The sequence below is a fragment of the Microcaecilia unicolor genome, unplaced genomic scaffold (assembly GCF_901765095.1).
Source record: "Microcaecilia unicolor unplaced genomic scaffold, aMicUni1.1, whole genome shotgun sequence".
NCBI lineage: Eukaryota > Metazoa > Chordata > Amphibia > Gymnophiona > Siphonopidae > Microcaecilia > Microcaecilia unicolor.
Window position 1 is genome coordinate 15,147 of NW_021962892.1, and position 23,054 is coordinate 38,200.

Below are 23,054 nucleotides of genomic sequence, written 5' to 3' on the forward strand. Positions count from 1 at the left end.
AGATATTTAAGAGCAGAGTACTCCTCTGGGTAGTCCTCCCTCCGAAAGGAAGGGAGACAGAGCTGCTGATTCACATGGAAGCGAGAAACCACCTTGGGCAGGAAGGAAGGCACTGTGCGAATAGTCACTCCTGCCTCAGTGAACTGCAGAAAAGGCTCTCGACATGAGAGTGCCTGGAGCTCGGAAACTCTTCTGGCTGAAGTGATAGCCACCAAAAAGACTGCTTTCAACGTCAGGTCTTTCAGAGATGCCCTCGACAAGGGTTCAAAAGGCGGCTTCTGCAATGCTCTTAGCACCAGGTTGAGATTCCACGCAGGCACCACAGAGTGCAGAGGAGGGCGCAGGTGATTAACTCCTTTGAGAAAGCGCACCACATCTGGCTGAGAAGCCAGGGAAACACCCTTCAGGCGGCCCCTGAAGCAAGTCAGAGCCGCTACCTGGACTTTAAGGGAACTGAGCGACAGGCCTTTCTCCAGACCTTCTTGCAGGAACGCCAACACTGAAGAAATTGGAGCAGTGAAGGGAGAAAGTGAGCCTGCTTCACACCACGCTGCAAAGATACGCCAAACCCTGGCGTAAGCAGTAGAAGTAGAGCGCTTCCTCGCTCTCAACATAGTGGCGATAACCTTGTCTGAGAAGCCCTTCTTTCTCAGACGCTGCCGCTCAATAGCCAGGCCGTAAGACCAAAGGGGGAGGGATCCTCCATCACCACGGGACCCTGATGTAACAGGCCCTGCTCCACAGGCAGCCGCAGAGGATCGTCGACTGAGAGCCTGATCAAGTCTGCATACCAGGGACGTCTGGGCCAATCCGGACCCACCAGGATTATCCGGCCCGGATGCTTTGCCACCCGGTCTAGTACCCTGCCCAACATGGGCCAGGGCGGGAACACATAGAGAAGCTCTTGTGTCGGCCACTGTTGGAGAAGAGCATCTACTCCCAGGGATCGAGGGTCCCGTCCTCTGCTGAAGAAGCGCGGCACTTGGCAATTGGCCGATGACGCCATCAGATCTAGGCTCGGCTGGCCCCAGCGCTTCGTGATGTCCAAGAACGCCTGAGCCGAAAGTTGCCACTCTCCGGGCTCCAAGGTATGGCGACTGAGAAAGTCCGCCTTGACATTCATGACTCCAGCAATGTGGGCCGCTGACAGCTGTTCCAGGTTCGCTTCCGCCCACTGGCATAGATTCATGGCCTCCTTGGCTAGAGGGGCGCTCTTGGTACCTCCCTGGCGGTTGACATAGGCCACAGCCGTGGCATTGTCCGACAGGACCCGTACTGGCTTCAAGGCCAGAACCGGGATGAACTCCAAAAGCGCCAACCGAATGGCTCTGAGTTCCAGGAGGTTGATAGACCACTTTGCCTCTGCAGGAGACCAAAGCCCCTGTGCTGTCCTTCCCAAACAGTGGGCTCCCCAGCCCGACAAAGAGGCGTCCGTCGTGACGACAATCCACTCTGGGGTCACCAGAGGCATTCCCGCAGACAACTTGTCTGTCTGCATCCACCAGCTCAGCGCCTTGCGCACTGCTGGGTCCAAGGGAAGGCGCACAGCATAATCCTCCGACATCGGAGTCCAGCGCTGCAGCAGAGAGTGTTGTAGTGGTCTCATATGAGCCCTGGCCCAGGGCACTACTTCCATCGTGGCCGTCATAGAGCCCAACAGCTGCACATAGTCCCAAGCCCGAAGAGGAGAGGCTACTCGGAACTGGTCCACCTGAGCCTGAAGTTTGACAATCCGATTGTCCGGCAGGAACACTCTGCCCACTTGGGTGTCGAATCGAACTCCCAGATACTCCAGGGACTGAGTCGGGCGCAGCTGGCTCTTCTCCCAGTTGATGATCCACCCCAGGGAGCTCAAAAGAGCAACTACCCGGTTCACAGCTTTGCCGCACTCTGCATAAGAGGGGGCTCGGATCAACCAGTCGTCCAGATAAGGATGGACTTGTACTCCTTCCTTTCGCAGGAAGGCCGCGATGACCACCATTACTTTGGAAAAGGTCCGCGGAGCAGTAGCCAACCCGAAAGGGAGGGCTCTGAACTGGAAGTGTCGTCCCAGGACTGCAAAACGCAGGAAGCGTTGATGAGGAGGCCAGATGGGAATATGCAGGTACGCTTCCTTGATGTCCAAGGAAGCCAAGAACTCTCCTGCCTTCACTGCCGCTATAACAGAGCGGAGAGTCTCCATGCGAAAGTGCCGCACTTTCAAGGCCCGATTGACCCCTTTGAGGTCGAGGATAGGCCGGACAGAACCTCCTTTCTTTGGTACCACAAAGTAAATGGAGTAACGTCCCTTGCCAATCTGATTTTCTGGCACCGGAACAACCGCACCCAGGCGGATCAGGTTGTCCAAGGTCTGCTGCACTGCCACAGCTTTGACCGGAGACTTGCAGGGAGAGAGTACAAACCCGTCTCTTAAGGGTCGGCAGAACTCTAGCTTGTAGCCGTCTCTGATGACTTCCAGCACCCAAGCGTCTGAAGTTATAGTGGTCCACTCGCCCAGAAACGAGGACAGCCGTCCTCCAATCTGCACTGGGGCGTGGACCAAGGCCCCGTCATTGGGTACGAGACCCTGGGGGAGGACCGGAGGGAGCACCTCCGGGACGGCGGTCTCTGCGAAAGGAATGCTGCTTGGGGGAGAAATTCCTCTTGAAGGAAGAGGGGGCAGAGGAGCCCGACCTGCCCGGGCGGTACCGACGGGCTTCCTGAAACCGTCCTCTGGAGGTACCGGGACGAGTACTAGCCCGAGCCCTGACCTCTGGTAACTTCTTGCCCTTAGACGTGCCGAGATCGGTCACGATTTTGTCCAGCTCGACCCCAAAGAGCAGCTTGCCTTTAAAAGGCAATCTAGCCAGGCGGGATTTAGAGGCGAGGTCAGCAGACCAATGTTTCAGCCAAAGCCACCGCCGCGCAGAGACTGTCTGAGCCATGCCTTTAGCTGAGGCTCTCAAGACATCATACAGCAAGTCTGCCAAATAGGCTAGGCCCAATTCCAGGGCCGGCCAATCAGCCCTCAAGGAATGATCCGAGGGGGAAGCCCGCTGCACCATAGTCAGGCACGCCCTGGCCACATAGGAACCGCAAACCGAGGCCTGCAAACTTAAAGCAGTCGCCTCAAAGGACGACCTTAAGGCCGCCTCCAATCTTCTGTCTTGGGCGTCCTTTAGGGCCGTGCCACCTTCCACCGGCAAAGCCGTTTTCTTAGTCACCGCAGTGATTAAAGAATCCACGGTAGGCCACAGAAAGGCCTCACGTTCACTTTCAGGCAAAGGATAGAGGCGGGACATAGCCCTAGCCACTTTGAGGCTCGCTTCCGGGACATCCCATTGAGCCGAAATTAAGGTGTGCATGGCAGCATGCACGTGGAAGGTTCTAGGCGGGCGTTTCGTCCCCAGCATAATGGCAGAGCCAACAGAGACGTCCTCCGGAGAGGAAATCTTCAAAATGCCCATGGCCTGCACTAACAGGTTGGGCAAATCCTCTGAGGTAAAAAGCCGCGCTGCAGAGGGGTCATCCGCTCCAACCGAGCGGGGATCCGTCTCCTCCAAGGAATCCGCAAAGGACCGTTGGGAGAACTCAGATACGCTGCCCTCATCTACATCGGAGGAGACAAAGTCCTCCAAGGCCTGGGAATCAACCCGAGGGCGTTTACCTCCGGGGACCTCGACCTCTTTACCAAACGAGGGAGCAGGGGCAGCGTTTTGCATAAGGAAGGCCTGATGCAGCAGCAAAACAAACTCGGGGGAGAAACCCCCCAGACTGTGCACTTCCGCAGCCTGGGCTACAGCCCTAGACGCACCCTCAACCGGCGCTCGCAAGAGCGGGGGAGAGACATGCTGCGCATCCAAGATGGCGTCCGGCGCGACACTCCGCGAAGGAGCCGCGCGGGAAAAACGGCGCTTAACTTTAGCCGCTTTGGTGCCGTCGCCCAAATTAAGGGCGTCCATGGCATTAATGTCTCCCTCAAGGGCGGCCCAAGAAGAAGCCGTCCGAGCCGCGTGGCCGGCCAAGATGGCGGAGGCGAGCAGCGGGGGATGGGCGTTTATGGCGTGAAAAACCGCCACGCCGGAGGAAGGACTGGGACACTCATCGGTCACGAAACTGTCACCCAACAAGGGCGAATCAGATTTTAAGACCCCCGCATCCCCTCTAGAAGCGCCGAAGCGATCCGGGGAGCGACTTGCGCCCTCGCCCTCCGACGCCATGTGCCACGTGGAGATCAATCGGGGAACCCCCTGCCCGCTACAAAAAGGTAAAAATTACCTGCTTTCCGCTCCGAGCTGTAACGATCTGGTGTCCCAGTGAGTATGCTGCAATAAACGTTTAAATAAACGTCGAAATAAACGCCTTTAAGGACGTTCAAAATTTTTTTTTTTTTTTTTTTTTTAACGGAGCCAGCGGGAGGGGGGAGAAAAGGAGGGACCTGGCGCCACCAGGTTTGCACTTGCTCAAGAAGAGCCCTCAACCCCAGGCACTCAACAAAACCTAAAAATTAGGCTTGGAGGCCTAGCCAGAGCTGCTGCTGTGTGTGACCACCACCTGCTGAGATAGAGAACATACTGAGGAGTTTCCGGCAGCACATGACCACATATAGGGAGGCAAAAGTTTGCTCTCTATCTCCACCTGCTGGTAGATGGACACAACCCACCAGTCTATGGACTGATCAGCTTGATGATATGGAAACTTCTGACAATGCTACCTTGGAGGTTCTGCTTTCTACCTAAGAGCCTAAATTTGGTTTCCAGATCCTATCTCATTGGTGCCCACATGTACCAAGACCCCCGGCTCATCCACAGCACTATCTAAAATTTTATCCAGCTGATGTGCGAGGTCCACCACCTTCGCACCAAGCAAGTAAGTGACCAAGCAATCCTCATGTGCACCAGCCACCCAGCTAGCTACATGATCGAATCTCCAACTACAAATGTGGACCTAACCCTTCTCCTTCTGGGCAGAAGCCCCTAGAGACACATCCTCAGTGCAAGAGAATATTGCATCCCCTGGAGGGCATGTCCTGGCTACAGGGTCACCTCTTGCCTCTCCCTAATGATGCGCTCCCTTCAGGAGACCTACCTTCTCCATGGCAGCAGAGATTGCTAGACTGAAGATGGTATGTCTCTATGTTTATGTTCCTTCTTTATAAACCTCTCTGTCTGCTTTAGCTCCTCCAAGTCTGCTATTCTAGCCTCCAGAGATCGGACCCATTCCCAGAGTGCTGGGAGCTCTTTGCACCAAGTATACACACATGACTTCTCACCAACTGGAAGATAATCAAACATGTGACACTTAGTGCAAAAGACTGGATAGCCCACATCTCGCTGCTGGACCATTGCTTGCATCTTATGATTAGTGATTTCTTAATTTAGTTGCTAATTGAGTGGGAACATGTGCTCTAAAGTCCCCCCAAGACTGCTAGTTATATGATAGGTGTCACAATCTCAGGCTTCTCTGACACTGGGATAAACGTGAGCCCTTGGGCTACAGCTGTAAAGCGGCAGCAGCAGGCAAAACTCCCCAACCAGAACTGGATTAACAAACAAACAAAGACAGGAGCTGCAGATGCAGACAAACAAGGCAACAACACACAGGACTAGAGATTGGAGTGGAACTAAGCTATAGGCAAGCAAAGCTGGAAAGACAGGACTGGACCAACTGGACTTCACCTGCGGTGGCCGCCGTTCCCCAGAGGTTGAGCCCCTAGGTGCGGGCGGCCTGCAGGACTTCAGGATTCCACACAAGACACATGGTACAGGAACAAGCTAGACTGAAGCAGAGTTAGGGTTCAGAGGGGAAAGGAATAAACATGAGAGGCAAGGCAGAATACATAGTAACACAGTAAATAGTAAGTGACGGCAGATAACCCATCCGGTCTGCCCAAGTCACATTCATTATCAATTCAAGATTTAAATCAACAATTAATGTGCTATTAAATACTTGATCATGGTCTTTCTTTGGTGTTGCTGGGACATAGACCACAGAAGTCCACTCGGCTCTGTCCTTACATTCCAACTACTGGAGTTGCCATCAAAGCCAACTCCAGCCTATCCAAATTCGTCTTGTCATTTGCGGGACAAAGACCATGAAAGTCTGCCCAGCACTGCGCACACATTCCAAATCAATGGAGTTTCTGTCAAAGCTCGCTCCAGCCCATCCTAAACCAGAACGCCATATGCGGGACTTAAACCATACAAACCAGCCCAGCACTGTCCTTAGTTGATGCAGCCAGAGTTGCCATCTAAGCACCACTTGAATTGCAAAGACATATGCAACCCTTTAAGTTTTGTTCTCGCTGCTCCTTGTGATCTTGGGCAAGTCACTTAACCCTCCACTGCCTCAGGTACAAACTTAGATTGTGAACCTGCCTGGGACAGAGAAATAGCCAGAGTACCTGAATGTAACTCACCTTGAGCTACTACTGAAAAAGCTGAGCAAAATCTAAATAAATAAAAAAATAAAAAATAACATTTCTAATTAGAGTTCCTCTGTGTTCATCCCACATCTTTTTGGATTCTGCCACAGTTTTGTTTTCTCCACCAACTCCCTTGGGAGATCATTCCAAGCATCCACCACCCTCTCCATGAAGAATTTTCTGACATTACTCCTAAGTCTACTACAACGCAACCTCAATTCATGTCCTCTAGTTTTACGACTTTCGCTTCTCTGGAAAATATTTGTTTCTATATTAATACCTTTCAAATATCATATCTCCCCTGTCCCTCCTCTCCTCTAGGGTATATATATTCACGTCTTCAGTCTCTTCTCATATGTTCTTTGGTGCAAGCCCCATATCATTCTTGTTGCCTTCCTCTGGACTGCTTCAAGTCTTCTTACATCTTACGGCCTCCAAAATTGAACATCCCTCCCCTCTAAGTCCCATGTAATGCAATGGGACTTAGAGGGGAAGTTATCAAATTGCAGTAAAAAGCAGGCTTTTACCTCAAAATCATTTACCACGAGTCTTCAAGCTGTGGCATTCAGTTTTGCAGGTTGCTGACTCCCCTGGTAAATTGGTAAATCAACAATGCTACTTGCAAGCCACTGTTGCTTGCTGCTGAAACACTGGTGTGGTCTCAGAAGTGGAACAATGCGTGCTTGCAGGACAGGTCAGAGATGCAATGGTAGACCTCTGCAGGAGGGGCTTGTGCACTTCCTGTACTATGTCTGCACTAAAATGAAATTTATTAATGTGGGGAAAAAAAGACAAGAAAAAAAGAAATGGATAGAGGACTACACAGACACAAAAGATATTAAGATCTCACAGGCAGCCGATTTGATGCTTTACTTTTGAAGTACACTTGTTTCATCTCATGATTTATGTAGACACAGTTACATAGTAGATGACGGCAGAAAAAGACCTGCATGGTCCATCCAGTCTGCCCAACAAGATAAACTCACGTGTGCCACTTTTTGTGTATACCCTTCTTTGAATTGTACCTGTCCTCTTCAGGGCACAGACCGTACAAGTCTGCCCAGCACTATCCCCGCCTCCCAACCACCTGCCCCGCCTCCCACCACCGGCTCTGGCACAGACCGTATAAGTCTGCCCAGCTCTATCCCCGCCTCCCACCACCAGCACTCCACAGACCATATATAATTCTGCCCAGCACTATCCCCGCCTCCCAACCACTAGCCCCACCTCCCCCCATCGGCTCTGACACCCAATCTCAACTAAGCTCCTGAGAATCCATTCCTTCTGAACAGGATTCCTTTATGTTTATCCCACGCATGTTTGAATTCCGTTACCGTTTTCATTTCCACCACCTCCCGCAGGAGGGCATTCCAAGCATCCACTACTCTCTCCGTGAAAAAAATACTTCCTGACATTTTTTTTGAGTCTGCCCCCATTCAATCTCATTTCATGTCCTCTCGTTCTACTGCCTTCCCATCTCCGGAAAAGGTTCGCTTGCGGATTAATACCTTTCAAATATTTGAACGTCTGTATCATATCACCCCTGTTCCTCCTTTCCTCCAGAGTATACATGTTTAGTTCAGCAAGTCTCTCCTCATACGTCTTGTAACGCAAATCCCATACCATTCTCGTAGCTTTTCTCTGCACCGCTTCAATTCTTTTTACATCATTAGCAAGATACAGCCTCCAAAACTGAACACAATACTCCAGGTGGGGCCTCACCAACGACTTATACAGGGGCATCAAGACCCCCTTTCTTCTGCTGGTCACACCTATCTCTATACAGCCTACAACCTTCTCGCTACGGTCACCGCCTTGTCACACTGTTTCGTCGCCTTCAAATCTTCAGATACTATCACCCCAAGATCCCTCTCCCCATCCGTACCTATCAGACTCTCCCCACCTAACACATATGTTTCCCGTGGATTTCTATTCCCTAAGTGCATCACTTTGCATTTCTTCGCATTGAATTTTAATTGCCAAACCATAGACCATTCTTCTAGCTTTCTAGATCCTTCTTCATGTTTTCCACACCCTCCCGGGTGTCCACTCTGTTACAGATCTTAGTATCTTAGGTCTCTTCTCAATCTACACCTCTTCCCTGGGCTCCCTGATCTCATCTCATGGTTTCCAGTATCATCTCTATGCTGATGACACCCAACTGTATCTCTCCACACCAGACATCACCGCGGAGACCCAGGCAAAGGTATCAGCCTGCTTATCCGACATTGCTGCCTGGATGTCCAACCGCCACCTGAAACTTAACATGTCCAAGACCGAGCTTATCGTCTTTCCACCAAAACCCACTTCTCCTCTTCCTCCACTTTCTATCTCAGTTGATAACACCCTCATCCTCCCCGTCTCATCTGCCCGCAACCCCGGAGTCATCTTTGACTCCTCTCTCTCCTTCTCTGCGCATATCCAGCAGATAGCCAAGACCTGTCGCTTCTTCCTCTTTAACATCAGCAAAATTCGCCCTTTCCTCTATGAACACACCACCCGAACTCTCGTCCACGCTCTCATTACCTCTCGCCTGGACTACTGCAACTTACTCCTCACCGGCCTCCCACTTAGCCATCTATCCCCCCTTCAGTCTGTTCAGAACTCTGCCTCACGTCTCATATTCCGCCAGAACCGATATACTCATATCACCCCTCTCCTCAGGTCACTTCACTGGCTTCTGATCAGATACCGCATTCAATTCAAGCTTCTCCTTCTTACCTACAAATGCACTCAGTCTGTTGCCCCTCACTATCTTTCTACCCTCATCTCCCCTTACGTTCCCGCCCGTAACCTCCGTTCACAGGATAAATCCCTCCTCTCAGTACCCTTCTCCACCACCGCCAACTCCAGGCTCTGCTCATTCTGCCTCGCCTCACCCTATGCTTGGAACAACCTTCCTGAACCCTTACGCCAAGCCCCCTCCCTGCCCGTCTTCAAGTCTTTGCTTAAAGCCCACCTCTTCAATGCTGCGTTCGGCAACTAACCCTTACCGTTCAGTGAATCCAGACTGCCCCTATTGGACCGACCATTCACTTGTCTATTAGATTGTAAGCTCTTTGAGCAGGGACTGTCTCTCTTTGTTAAATTGTACAGCGCTGCGTAACCCTAGTAGCGCTCTAGAAATGTTAAGTAGTAGTAGTAGTATCATCCGCAAATAGGCAAACTTTACCTTCTAACCCTTCGGCAATGTCACTCACAAATATATTGAACAGAATCGGCCCCAGCACCGATCCCTGAGGCACTCCACTACTCACGTTTCCCTCCTCCGAGCGAATTCCATTCACCACCACCCTCTGGCATCTGTCAGTCAACCAGTTCCTAATCCAGTTCACCACTTCGGGTCCTATCTTCAGCCCATCCAGTTTATATAAGAGCCTCCTGTGGGGAACCGTGTCAAAAGCTTTGCTGAAATCTAAGTAGATTACGTCCATAGCTCGTCCCTGATTCAATTCTCCAGTCACCCAATCAAAGAACTCAATGAGATTCGTTTGGCACGATTTCCCTTTGGTAAAACCATGTTGTCTCGGATCTTGCAACTTATTGGCTTCCAGGAAATTCACTATCCTTTCCTTCAGCATCGCTTCCATTACTTTTCCAATAACCGAAGTGAGGCTTACCGGCCTGTAGTTTCCAGCTTCTTCCCTATCACCACTTTTGTGAAGAGGGACCACATCCGCCGTTCTCCAATCCCTCGGAACCTCTCCTGTCTGCAAGGATATATTAAACAAATCTTTAAGAGGACCCGCCAAAACCTCTCTGAAGTCCCTCAATATCCTGGGGTGGATCCCGTCCCATGTTTTGTCCACCTTTAGCTTTTCTAGTTGTTGATATACAGTTGTAAGCATCAGACTACCTAACAAAGGACTTGTTACTTGAACAGATTTTTTACCTACACTCTATAATACAGCAAGATAATGGGAAACTAAAGCATGATTTTTCATTTCATTAATCATTGTTCATTTACAAAACATTATGCCATAATCACCCATCTTATCTGTCTTCTCCTTTTCAAATCCCCAAACACGCACCTCCCTCACCAATCACCAGTGGATGCAGCGACTTACCCAGGAGTTTGGACAAGAGGGTGGCTCGTGCCTCCGTGATGCCTGGGAAGTAGGGCTTGATTAAGTCTGTCATGGTAACTGTTGCTAGGGAGTTAAAAGCCGAGGAGATTGTGCTGCATGGGAGGCAAAAGATACAGAAATCAATAACGGACACTAACATTCAAAGAATGACTAATATACACAGCACCATATACTAGAATGAAGAAACAGGCAAGCAACACGAGGTTATGCAAATATGCTTTACATGTAGTGCCTTGGAAAAAAATGCAATTCCACTAGGCCAACACCAAGAACAGAGATTAAGATGGCAGAAAAAAAAGTCATATGATATTTGATCTACTCAACAGTTAGGCTCTACAATTCCTTCCTCTCCCTGTGAGATCCTCTGCACTTGTCCCATTTTTTATGAATTCAGATACTATCCTCATTTCCATTACTTCTACAGGGAAGATGTTTCATGCCATCTACCATCCTTCAATCTCTGATTTAGATACTCATGAAATAACTGAAATTGGATTAAACCAAGAGTCCCTGAACTTTTGAGATGAGGGCCCTGCTGGACCTTTCAAATCATTGAGAAGGCTGGGGGATGAGGGAACATGCCTGACCCTTTTGATGATTTGAAATTTGAGGATAGAAGGGAGGCAGGGGACAGGGCTTCCAGGGGTGTTGCAGTAAGTAAGAGCATCAATAACAGTTCTAGATTTATCAGAAGTTGGTATCCTGTCACACACACACATCTCACTCCCCTCTCTCTCACCCTCCTTTCCATTTTCACCACTTTTACTCTCACCCCTCCTTCCCCCTTACTCACCTCCTCTTCTCCCTTCAGTCTCACTCATCCACCTTTCATTTCCCATCACTTTCATCCTTCCCCTCTACCTCACTACTCATCTCTCCTATCCTTCTCCCTCTCATCCTCTCTCCCTTCCCTTCCACACTCCCCTCTCTTTCATTCCTCTGCTTCCTCCCATCCAAGTATCTCATACATCACGTTGATCTTCAACTGCCAGGAATTCTTTAAAGTGCAGTTTAAGATTCTGCACTTCACTCAATTTACTTTTTAAACTGGGTATCCTTATATCTATCTAGTCTGCCGACTCCCAATAACCCTGTTAGGACATTTTGGTTCTTACATGGTGACCTTCTTTCTATCCTATCCCCTGTGCCATATGATTGGAAGTGGCTTGATGAATATCCTTTATATATACTTGCCCCGTCTCTCTGGAATAAACTTTCAGAGAAACACAGGCTTCAGATTGTCTAAGACTAAACTTAGCTTGATTATTTGCTTCTTCCTATGGGCCTTTCCCTCCTAGAGCTACTTCTTCTACCTCTTCTGCTAGATGCACTGTATTTGTTGTGTTACCCATTTTCTAGGTTCCTATAGTGCAACTTGTTGGTCTTTTTCATCCAAAGTTTTCAGGTTTTTGTTCTTTTGTCTTTGGCTTACATTATTTATCTAGTATTTGTTATTATATACTGCCTTGTTACTGGAATACGAAAGGTGGTTTACTGAACCAATTAAACCTTAAGAACAGCATTGTAGAAAGAACAAATCAGAATGTAGATATTTAAAAAAAAACAAAACTTACTATACCGCCTTTCTAGCAAGGTCAAAGCAGTGTACAGACTAAAATCAAAACAGAAAGAAACGTCATTGTTTAAAAAGGACAGGGTCATACAAACCATACAACCAGGGAAAAAGGAGAAAAAAAAAGGGGAGGGAGACCAGAGATTCAATCACTGGATTGGAGAAATAGACTGACTTTGTCCTGGAGAAGCTGTGCAAGACTGCAAAGTGTCACAGGATTTCGGTCTGCTCCAGAGTGCCGACAATGGGCCTTTTTCAGCACAAGATGCTACCACTTTCGTTCACTTTGGTCTTGCACCATGCTTGTGGTCCTTTATTGTAAATGGCAATTACAATATTCCTTAGGAGTGTGAATTTTGGCATATTGCTCCTCCTCAAACCAGTGGAACAGTATAGAGGTACTCTGTGCCAATAGTCAAGATGTCTCAGTCGAAATATGTGCTTTGTTTCAAAAACTGTATGGTGTTCTCCTTTTTTCACAGGCACTCTTTAGACCATTGTTGGAAGTACAAAGCTGGACTATTTTTCTTTATTTTCACATTCATCCACAGTCTGAACAGTTTTCTTGATGGTGAGTAGGCCCGGAGCGCGACTTTAAGCGCTGCTGTTTTCACACCTGTGACTTCTGGGCACTGCTGTACTGGCGCCCAACTTTTGGGCACCCATACGGGCAGCTTCTAAGAGTCCTCCCCCCTTCTCCACACTCACTGGGATCTAAGCTGGAGGATGTCTGGGCCGGCAGAGGTGCGGTGCTGCGGGTAGGGTGGACTTTGGAGCATAAGGGAGTGCATAGCTGCTTCAGGAGGTGCCTGTGAGAGAAGACAGGGCAGGATCTTCCCTCAAGGGCACTGCCTGGGGTAGCTATGATCTCCTTTATACTCTGAGGAGCAATGAGGGAGGACATCTTCTCTCACAGACACCTCCTTGGGCGGCTATGCTCTCCCTTATGCTCTGAGGACTGCCCATACTACAGAACCATGCCTCTGCTGGCCCAGCCCCTGGCTCAGATCCCAGTGAGTGTTTGGGAGGGGAGGGGACTTTTACACACCTCTCGGTTGAGTGCCCAGAAGTCCAGCACCAATGTGTTTAGGTGCCCAAAGGCAGTGTCTATGATGCAGCTCCTATTCCCTTGCACCCAGTGGTGCCCAAAAGTCCTGCTTTAGAGTAGGCCTCAGGCAAATGACTCATGTGTATCATGCTTGTCAATTTTTCTGGTTTGCTTGCACCACGGCTCTGTGTTGAACAGTTAGCCAATATGAGTTCTAACACATTTTTCTTTTACTTGAACTAATGGAAAATAAACACACACAAAAAATTGATGAAAACAGCATTGATGGAATATAAAGAAGATATTCTTCAACAAAATTTGTGGACGCAAATGATGGGCAATTCTATAAAGTGTGCCTAAAGTGGAACGCCAATAATATGCACATGACACTAATAATTGGCAATGATGTGTGTAAGTACTAGGCACTATTCTATAAAATATGCACTTAGGTTCCTTAGCATGTAACTGTATAAGGGGGGGGGCATTAACCTCGGCAGACTATGTGTGTCATGTGCATTTTGATTAGCAATGTGTGCAGCTTATAAAAAATATATGTTGCACGCATGCCACACTTAGGGCACTCATGTCTGCCTTTGAGTTGATACAAGTGATTGTGCCTATATTTTGATATAGAATACAGACAAAGTGGCATTGGTACAACAGCTTAGGCACACCTAAGCACCTTTATAGAATTACTGTTAAATGTGGGTTTTTTTGTGGTGCCTAATTTATGGTGCTAGTTTATAGAATTGCCACCTTAGTTTCTGTATCTGTTCAACAGAACAGAAAAACCAAAACTGAGGAGACTGCTCTGTGCAGAATGTCCACTCATACTCAGAAGGAGATCTGAGTTCTGGAAGAACTGTTCTGTCCTGGTGCTATCAGATGACATTACCTATTTGTGTGCCCGACTCCTTCCTTCTTGTTGACAGATTAAATTAAAACAGATTCAGAAAGCAGCATGGACAATCTTGAAAGTCTGACAGTCTAAGCAATGAACAGAACAGGGGAGGCGACCCTCAGGGGGAGGAATGCTGGCTTCGGCCTAACCCCTGGTAAGCCTTTCCTCAGCTGAGAGGTGCCCAGCTCTACCACTGGCTGCCTTTCAGGTGCTGTGGAGGACTTGCAGCTCATCTGCATATCCTTACAGCCTTCTCCGGGGTGACACCCAGGTCCACTCCGATCCACTCAGGGCCTCCGCTCTAGGTGCCGCGCATTTTTCTCTTTACATCTAATCTTCTTCCCAGTTGCTAAAGTACCTCAGTCACTTATGGCCCCTATTCACATTCTCTTCCTAGCCCTGTCCCTTCCTAATCTTTTCCCTCACCCCCTACCTCTCTCTGCTACAGGAACTCACTGCCCATCCATTGTCTTCATTACCTCACCTTCTCTCCTACCCTCTTCCTCCCTCTTGGCTTTTAATCTCCGCCTCTTTCTTCCGTCCATTTTGCCTTCCCCATTCCACCTAAATACCTCTCGCCTTCGACGCCTTCATGGCCACACCTCTCCTACTCTCCTCCGCTCTCTTTTACTCCTTCTCTTACTCTCAGCCAGTGACATCAATCCCAATCCTGGCCCCCCCTCACCAACTATTATCCCAACTCTACAGATCTCACCGCAACCTCTCTAACTTCATCTCTATTTCTCTACTCCCCTCCTCTTCTCTGCCCTTCTCTTGCGCCCTATGGAATGCCCGCTCTATCTGTAACAAACTCGCCTATATCCAGGACCTCTTTATCTCACGTCACCTCCATCTGCTCGCCATAACAGAAACCTGGCTCTGCCCTGATGACTCTGCTTCAGTCGCAGCCCTGTGCCATGGCGGTTATCTATTTTCACATACTCCTCGCCCTGCTGGCCGTGGGGGCGGTGTTGGACTACTTCTCTCTTCCTCCTCCAGATTTCAACCCCTTCTTCCATCTCAATCTCACTGTTTTTCCTCCTTTGAAGTCCACTCTATCCGCCTTTTCTCTCCTCTGCCTCTTCGAATAGCTGTCATTTATCGTCCCCCTGATAAGTCCCTTTCATCAGTGTTGCCAGGTGGGCAGTTTTCCCGCCCAATTGGGCGGTTTTCCGCAACCCGCCGCGGGCAATTTTTGCCCGCGGCGTGTTGCGGTTTTTTGGGGTCTTTCGGCGGTTTTTTTGAGTGGGTTTTCGGGCCATGGAGGGCGGGGCTAGTGACGTTTTGGGCGGGGTTAGTGACGTTCTGGGCGGGGCTGATGACGGGGAGGCGGGCTGGTGACGGAAGAGGTGGGGCCGGTGACGGCGAGGGCAGGGTTGATGACGGCGGGGCGGGGGTTGATGGGGGTGGGGGTGTCAGGGGCGGGGTTTGACTTTGGGCGGGTTTTGGGCTGATTTGGGTGGGGAAAAAATTTTCCACCTGGCAACCCTGCCTTTCATCCTCTCTCAGTGACTTTGACGCCTGGCTTGCCTTCTCTTCCATGATCCTTCCTCCCCCTCTCTCATCCTTGGTGACTTTAATATTCCTGCTAATGATCCTTCCAACTCTTATATTTCCAAGTTACTCGCTTTAATGTCCTCCTTTAATCTCCAACTATGCTCCACCTCCCCCACTCATCAAAATGGTCACTGTCTTGATCTTATCTTCTCCTCCAACTGTTCACCCTCTAGTTTCCTTGCCTCTGATCTTCCCTCCTCTGATCACCATCTTATAACTGTCACACTTAAATCTCCTCCCTCCCAGTCCCGTCCTATCTTATCTAATTTATCTAGGAATCTTCACAATATTGACCCTTCATCTCTATCCTCCCATGTTTCAAACCTCCTCTCTACTGTGGCACCATCCACGTCTGTCAACGAGGCTGTTTCTTCTTACAACAATACTCTATCCTCTGCCTTAGACACTCTTGCACCTTTGATGACCCGCCCTGTAAGGCGTACAAAACCCCAACCTTGGCTGACTTCTAATATCCGCTACCTATGTTCCTGTACCCGCTCCGCCGAATGCCTCTGGCGGAAATCTCGGGCCCTTGCTGATTTCTTACACTTTAAGTTCATGCTGACCTCTTTCCAATCTGCTCTTTTACGTGCCAAACAGGATTATTATATCAAACTGACCAACTCTCTTGGCTCTAATCCTCGATTTCTCTTCACCACATTGAACTCTCTCCTCAAGGTGCCCCCTCCCCCAACTCCCCCTTCATTATCTCCTCAGACCCTTGCTGAATTCTTTCACAACAAAGTTCAAAAGATAAACCTTGCTTTCTCTACCTCACCACCTCTCCCTCCACTAGTCCGTTCCCCTCTCTCTCCTTCCCCTCATTCCCTTTCCTCCTTTCCTGAAGTTACTATTGAGGAAACTACACTTCTCCTTTCTTCCTCAAAATGTACCACCTGTTCCTCTGATCCCATTCCCACCCACCTTCTTAATGCCATCTCTCCTACTCTTATTCCTTTTATCTGTCACATTCTCAACCTCTCACTTTCCACTGCGACTGTCCCTGCTGCCTTTAAACATGCTGTGGTCACACCTCTCCTTAAGAAGCCTTCACTCGACCCTACTTGTCCCTCTAATTACCGACCCATCTCCCTCCTTCCTTTTCTCTCCAAATTACTTGAGCGTGCTGTTCACCGCCGCTGCCTTGATTTTCTCTCCTCACATGCTATTCTTGACCCACTACAATCTGGTTTTCGCCCTCTCCACTCAACCGAAACTGCGCTTACTAAAGTCTCCAATGACCTATTACTGGCTAAATCCAGAGGTCAATATTCCATCCTCATTCTTCTTGATCTTTCCGCTGCTTTTGACACTGTCGATCACAGCATATTTCTCGATACCCTGTCCTCACTTGGATTCCAGGGCTCTGGTCCTTTCCTGGTTCTCTTCCTACCTCTCCCTCCGCACCTTTAGTGTTCACTCTGGTGGATTCTCTACTACTTCTATCCCTCTGCCTGTCGGCGTACCTCAGGGTTCTGTTCTTGGTCCCCTCCTCTTTTCTATCTACACTTCTTCCCTTGGTTCATTAATCTCATCCCATGGCTTTTCCTACCATCTCTATGCTGATGACTCCCAAATCTACCTTTCTACCCCTGATATCTCACCTTGCATCCAAACCAAAGTTTCAGTGTGCTTGTCTGACATTGCTGTCTGGATGTCTCAACGCCACCTGAAATTAAATATGACCAAAACCGAGCTTCTCATTTTTCCCCCCCAAACCCACCTCCCCGCTCCCCCCGTTTTCTATTTCTGTTGATGGCTCTCTCATTCTCCTTGCCTCCTCAGCTCGAAACCTTGGGGTCATCTTTGACTCTTCTCTTTCCTTCTCTGCTCATATCCAACAGATTGCCAAGACCTGTCATTTCTTTCTTTACAACATCCGTAAAATCCGCCCCTTTCTTTCCGAGCACTCTACCAAAACCCTCATCCACACCCTTGTCACCTCTCGTTTAGACTACTGCAATCTGCTTCTTGCTGGCCTCCCACTTAGTCACCTCTCCCCCCTCCAGTCGGTTCAAAACTCTGCTGCCCGTCTCGTCTTCCACCAGGGTCGCTTTACTCATACTACCCCTCTCCTCAAGACCCTTCACTGGCTCCCTATCCGTTTTCTCATCCTGTTCAAACTTCTTCTACTAACCTATAAATGTACTCACTTTGCTGCTCCCCAGTATCTCTCCACACTCGTCCTTCCCTACACCCCTTCCCGTGCACTCCGCTCCATGGATAAATCCTTCTTATCTGTTCCTTTCTCCACTACTGCCAACTCCAGACTTTGCGCCTTCTGTCTCGCTGCACCCTACGCCTGGAATAAACTTCCTGAGCCCCTACGTCTTGCCCCATCCTTGGCCACCTTTAAATCTAGACTGAAAGCCCACCTCTTTAACATTGCTTTTGACTCGTAACCACTCGCCTCCACCTACCCTCCTCTCTTCCTTCCCGTTCACATTAATTGATTTGATTTGCTTACTTTATTTATTTTTTGTCTATTACATTGTAAGCTCTTTGAGCAGGGACTGTCTTTCTTCTATGTTTGTGCAGTACTGCGTACGCCTTGTAGCGCTATAGAAATGCTAAATAGTAGTAGTAGTAGTAGGATACAATTTGGATCTCTTCTTGAACCATAAGCCTTCACTGCCCTATGACATTTGGCAAACTACAATACTTAGAAAGAGTAAGAAATGGAATAGCAGCTCAGCTTTAATATCCAAGAGGAATACAATCATTTCCTGCCACCAAAACAGAAGTAGAAAGATGACCAACCCCACTGGGGGTAATTCTATAAATCAGGGCAGTTAATTCTGAAGAGGCAGACAAGTTGTTGTCTAAAAATCCTTCTTCTCATTGTAATTTGGATATATGTCAGACTTACCTTCTTAAATTTCTATCAGCAACCTTTTTTTTCGTTATTATATTTTTATTCATTTACAAATTTTTCAAGTCAAAAAGAGATGATTAAGAAATTTGAAAATAACAACTTAAATCGATTATTGATGATCCATATTAACAATTATGCAGAAATAAATGTGTCACTTTCGACCATTATATTAAGGCAATTTTGATCCAAGAAAAGGAAAAAAAGAAAAATCAAATAGTAATTTAATGAAACTAGTAATTAAAGAATTAGTTACTACTTCCCACCAAAACCTCCTCAAGCCTATCATAGAGTGTGCTGTTAGTTAACTATTACATTAACATCCTCTTTAGTTAACAAAAATTCCTCTAGTTGCTTAGGATCAAAAAAATTGAAATTGCCTGGATTGAAACAATATTAGGCAAATGCATGGAAATTTAAGTACAAAATTAGCCCCAAGGGCTAAAGTCTTCGGGCGCAGGGCCAAAAAGGCCCTGCGCCTTTTCTGAGTTTCTCTGTAGAGATCGGGATAGACTCTTATTTTAGATCCTAAAAACAGTGAGTCCAAATGTTTATAGGAAAGTTTCAAAACAGAACCTCGGTCCATCACCAGGGCAAAAGAAACCACCACAGTAGTTCTCCGAGTGATAACTTCCAATGAAGATTCTAAAAATGATGTCAAGTTCATGCCTTCTCCTGTTTGCGGTTGAGAAATTCCACCATCCAATTTTCTGTTACTTCGTAAGTACTGTGCTCGAACTATAGGAGGCAGTGAATCACTTAGCATCCCTAATATTTCTACCAAAGTATTTCTTTACCATATCTATTGAAGATATTAAAGGGGATCTGGGAAAATTAGTCTCAAATTAAGTTTTCTAGATTGGTTTTCCAAGTATTCTAAATGACGAAAGGTAAAATTTCTATCCCTTGTTGAGACTTGCCCCAGAGTTTCTAATGTTTGTAATTTTCCCTCTAATTGTTTTAACTCAGAGGTATGTTGGGCAGTTGTCTGCGCCTGCAAGAGGACTGCTTCAGACAATACCTTTATTTCAGCAGTATTTTTTGCAGTTATTTGTTGCAAAGAGGAATGTAATGTAAAGGTCAAATCCCAGAGTGACTCCATTGTCACTAAGACAGGTTTAACCAAAGTCCCCAGAACTGAAGCAGGAGGGGGCGCACCCAGAATCTGGTTCAACATACTCACAATTTGTGAAGGCATAGTTTGTGGGGAAATTCGCTCTTCCATCAAGCCAGTCCTAGGCGTATCGGCATGGGCAGGTTACCTCCCTGCTCGTTTGCGTCCCCGTCTGGAGTCCAAATTGCAGGACCCGCCTCTGCGTCTATCCCTCTTGGCTGTGGGGAAGCCGCACGCTGAACAGCACTCAAGGAAACTCCGTTTACACTGCTGGCCAACTCAGGAACGTCAGCGCCGATAGCAAGAGAGGAGGCTTGCCTGGGACCAGTCGTCATCCCAAACTGCTCCAATGTCAGCTGCTGCTGGAGGTAGGACCCAGTGGGGGTAAGGAGATTATCCCGCACTTTGCCTCTCCTTTTCCCCATATCGCAGGCGATTCAGAGAGCCTTCGCAGCATTTGCTTAGAGAGAGTCTGGGCGCATCTGAAGCCGTAACTCACTATGTGGCCATCTTGGATCCAACTGTCCGCCTTTCAGCAACCTTTTTAAAATGGTTGATGTCCTGGTTGAATTTGTGCTTGGAACTGGGCAACTACCCGGTAATCTGGGCCATATTAACCTTACATCAATTTTAAAGAACCAATCTGGGCCCAAACTTCTGACTAGTAATTACAGACCTGTGGCATCTATCCCCTTGTTTGCAAAGATTTTAGAGGCAATAGTTACACAACAGCTTGTGGAGTACCTACAACAACAAAATATTCTATCCTCTTCTCAATCCAGTTTTAGGAACAATTTCAGCACAGAGACAGCTGTGTGCTTTGATAGCGGAAATGAAATACTGCTTGGTAAAGGGTGCCAAGTGCTACTGGTTCAGTTTGATCTATCTGCAGCGTTTGATGTTATTCACCATGAGATTTTTATGGATGCTAGATTAGATTGCTATTGCAGCTCCTGTTTTAAAATGGTTTAACTGATTTTTATTATTGAGAACATACCAGTTTAGGATGAGAAGTGAACTTTCTTCCCCCTGGGGCCCGGAGTGTGGTGCGCCAACTGGCCAAGGCCAGAACGGCTTATAACCAATAACTGGCTCTATCAGCTGGAAACAAACATCTAAAGCAGAAACTGTAGAAGGAATAAATAAAGGAGCACTATGATGTTACCTCAGAGCACCACTGAAGAGACAGGCAACGAACAGACCAGGTAACCCAGGCAGATCCTTCAGAATGTCCATCACAAAATATAGAACCATCTGAAACCAAAGACAGGAAAACAGATAGTTAAAACAATACAACACATATAGGACGATGCTGACTATGGTTCCAGAGTAGTGCTGCCCACTGCAATGTGCAAGACTTGGGTTTAGGTTCTTCACTTAAGTGGTGGATGCAAAAAGCATTACTACGGATTTAACATGGTTAAACCATGGGTTTTACTGGCTGAGCAATGCAGTAAGAGTTTCAGTGTAGGTATGTTAACTTGCACGGAAATCCTTATCGCAGACTGCATTAAAAATGCATGATAATACGGTCATGATATATTCTGCAGCCATGCATTCAACTGTACAGTACTACTACTTATCATTTCTAAAGCGCTACTAGACGTACGCAGCCCTGTACACCTGAACATGAAGAGACAGTCCCTGCTCGACACAACTTACAATCTAATTAGGACAGACAAACAGGACAAGCAGGGTCAGTCAGCCATATAAGGGAGACTACCAGTAGAGGTCACGGTGGCCATTCTGACCACAGAGCCATAGAGACATGAGTGAATGGGATTCATTCTTGCCACCACTGCCCCGTTGGACCACCAGATAATTCAAGTAGGCTCCGGGGGGCCATCAGACCTGATGAGTGTGGGTGGGAGGAGAGAACATCAGAGAAATGTACTGGCCAGTACCGGAAGTTATTTTATTTTACAGAATTTGATATACCACCCAATCTAATACAGTGCAGTAGAGTGGTTTACAAAAAAATAAAATAAGAAATGAAAAAGAAAGGAGAAATTAGGTCTTTTTTGCTAATTTTCTTTCCTTTAGGCTCTCTAGATGCCTGGTTTATGCAAGCCTACAAGCAGATAGAGACTGAGAACACCTGACTTTGAGAACTGTATAAGAATGCTGTATAGGTCTTAGCCAGTCAGTATATTAATAACAAAGTAGTTGGAACAGGATTAAAAATGGCTGTTCCCTTGACTTGTAAGATTTTAGACATTTTTTTGCCCCTTGTTTTGAACCACAGTAGCAAGTGCCAAGAATAAAAACCAAAAACAAACAAGAAAATCGAGCTATATACATAGAAATCAGCTGTACTAACAGAGTCCTTCTCAATAGGGCTCTGATCTGACATCCATACTTCAGCATCTTCCATCACTTCTCCACATAATTAGGTTATACCTGCTATAACCTAATTATGTGGAGAAGTGATGGGAGATGCTGAAGTATGGATGTCTAATGTAAAGAAAAGTAGCAGGTAAAGCCTAATTTTTCCTTCCTCGCTAGCCCTCCAGACTGGTCCATATGCTTGAGAAGAAGTTAAAAGCGAGATCCTCAGAGGCCAGAAGACAACACTCCAGCATCAAAGGCTGCATCCTGTTTTACTTGCACGTCAAGCCTATAAACCTTTACAAAGGAGTGCAAGGAGGACCAACCCCCACCCCCACCCCCTACTGACAGATCTCCTGTGATGGAGTAAGATTGCTCTTCGTCCACAAGGCTGAAACTCTCCTCACACAATGAGCTTTAAGAGCTGACGGCACTGAACAATCCTTAAGGAGATATGTCAATACTATTGTCTCCTTAAGTCATCGAGCTATGGTCATCTTAATCGATGATGATCTCTTGTTCTGACCTCCAAAAAGCACAAACAATTGATCCAAATGCCAAAATTCCTCCGTCCTGAAATAATCCAACAAGACTCTTTTCACATTCAACCACAACAACCAAGAGTGCTCTTTATCACCATTTCCATCCCCTAAGACCAACAGAAAAATGGACCAATTTACATGAAAGTACATAAGTGCTGCCATACTAGGACAGACTGAAGGTCCATCAAGCCCAGCATCCTATTTCCAACAGTGGCCAATCCAGGTTACAAGTACCTAGCAAGAACCCAAAATAGTACAATACAGTTTATGCTGTTTATCCTAGAAATAAGCAGTGAATTTTCCCCAAGTCCATCTTAATAATGGCTTATGAACTTTTGCCAAACATTTTTTAAACCCCACTAAGCTAACTGCTTTTGTCACATTCTCTGGCAATGAATTCCAGAGTTTAATTACACGTTGAGTGAAGAAATATTTTCTCCAATTTGTTTTAAATGTACTACTCTGTAGCTTCATTACATGCCCCCTAGTCCTAGTAATTTTGGAAAGAGTAAACATGTGATTCACGTTTACCCATTCCACTCCACTCATTTTATAGACCTCTATCATATCTCCCCTCAGCCATCTTTTCTCCAAGCTGAAGAGCTCTAGCTGCTTTAGCTTTTCCTCA

At 47.4% G+C, this 23,054-nt stretch overlaps 1 protein-coding gene across 1 annotated transcript in view; it reads right to left on the bottom strand.

Annotated features, from left to right (window-relative positions):
- Positions 1-20,717: 20,717 nt before the first annotated feature.
- Positions 20,718-23,054, bottom strand: part of LOC115458636 (sodium-dependent multivitamin transporter-like) — an 86,051-nt gene continuing 83,714 nt past the window's right edge. Inside the window, exon 10 of the mRNA XM_030188479.1 lies at positions 20,718-20,810. Coding sequence (XP_030044339.1) covers positions 20,718-20,810 — 93 coding nt within the window. The remainder of the gene's footprint in view (positions 20,811-23,054) is intronic.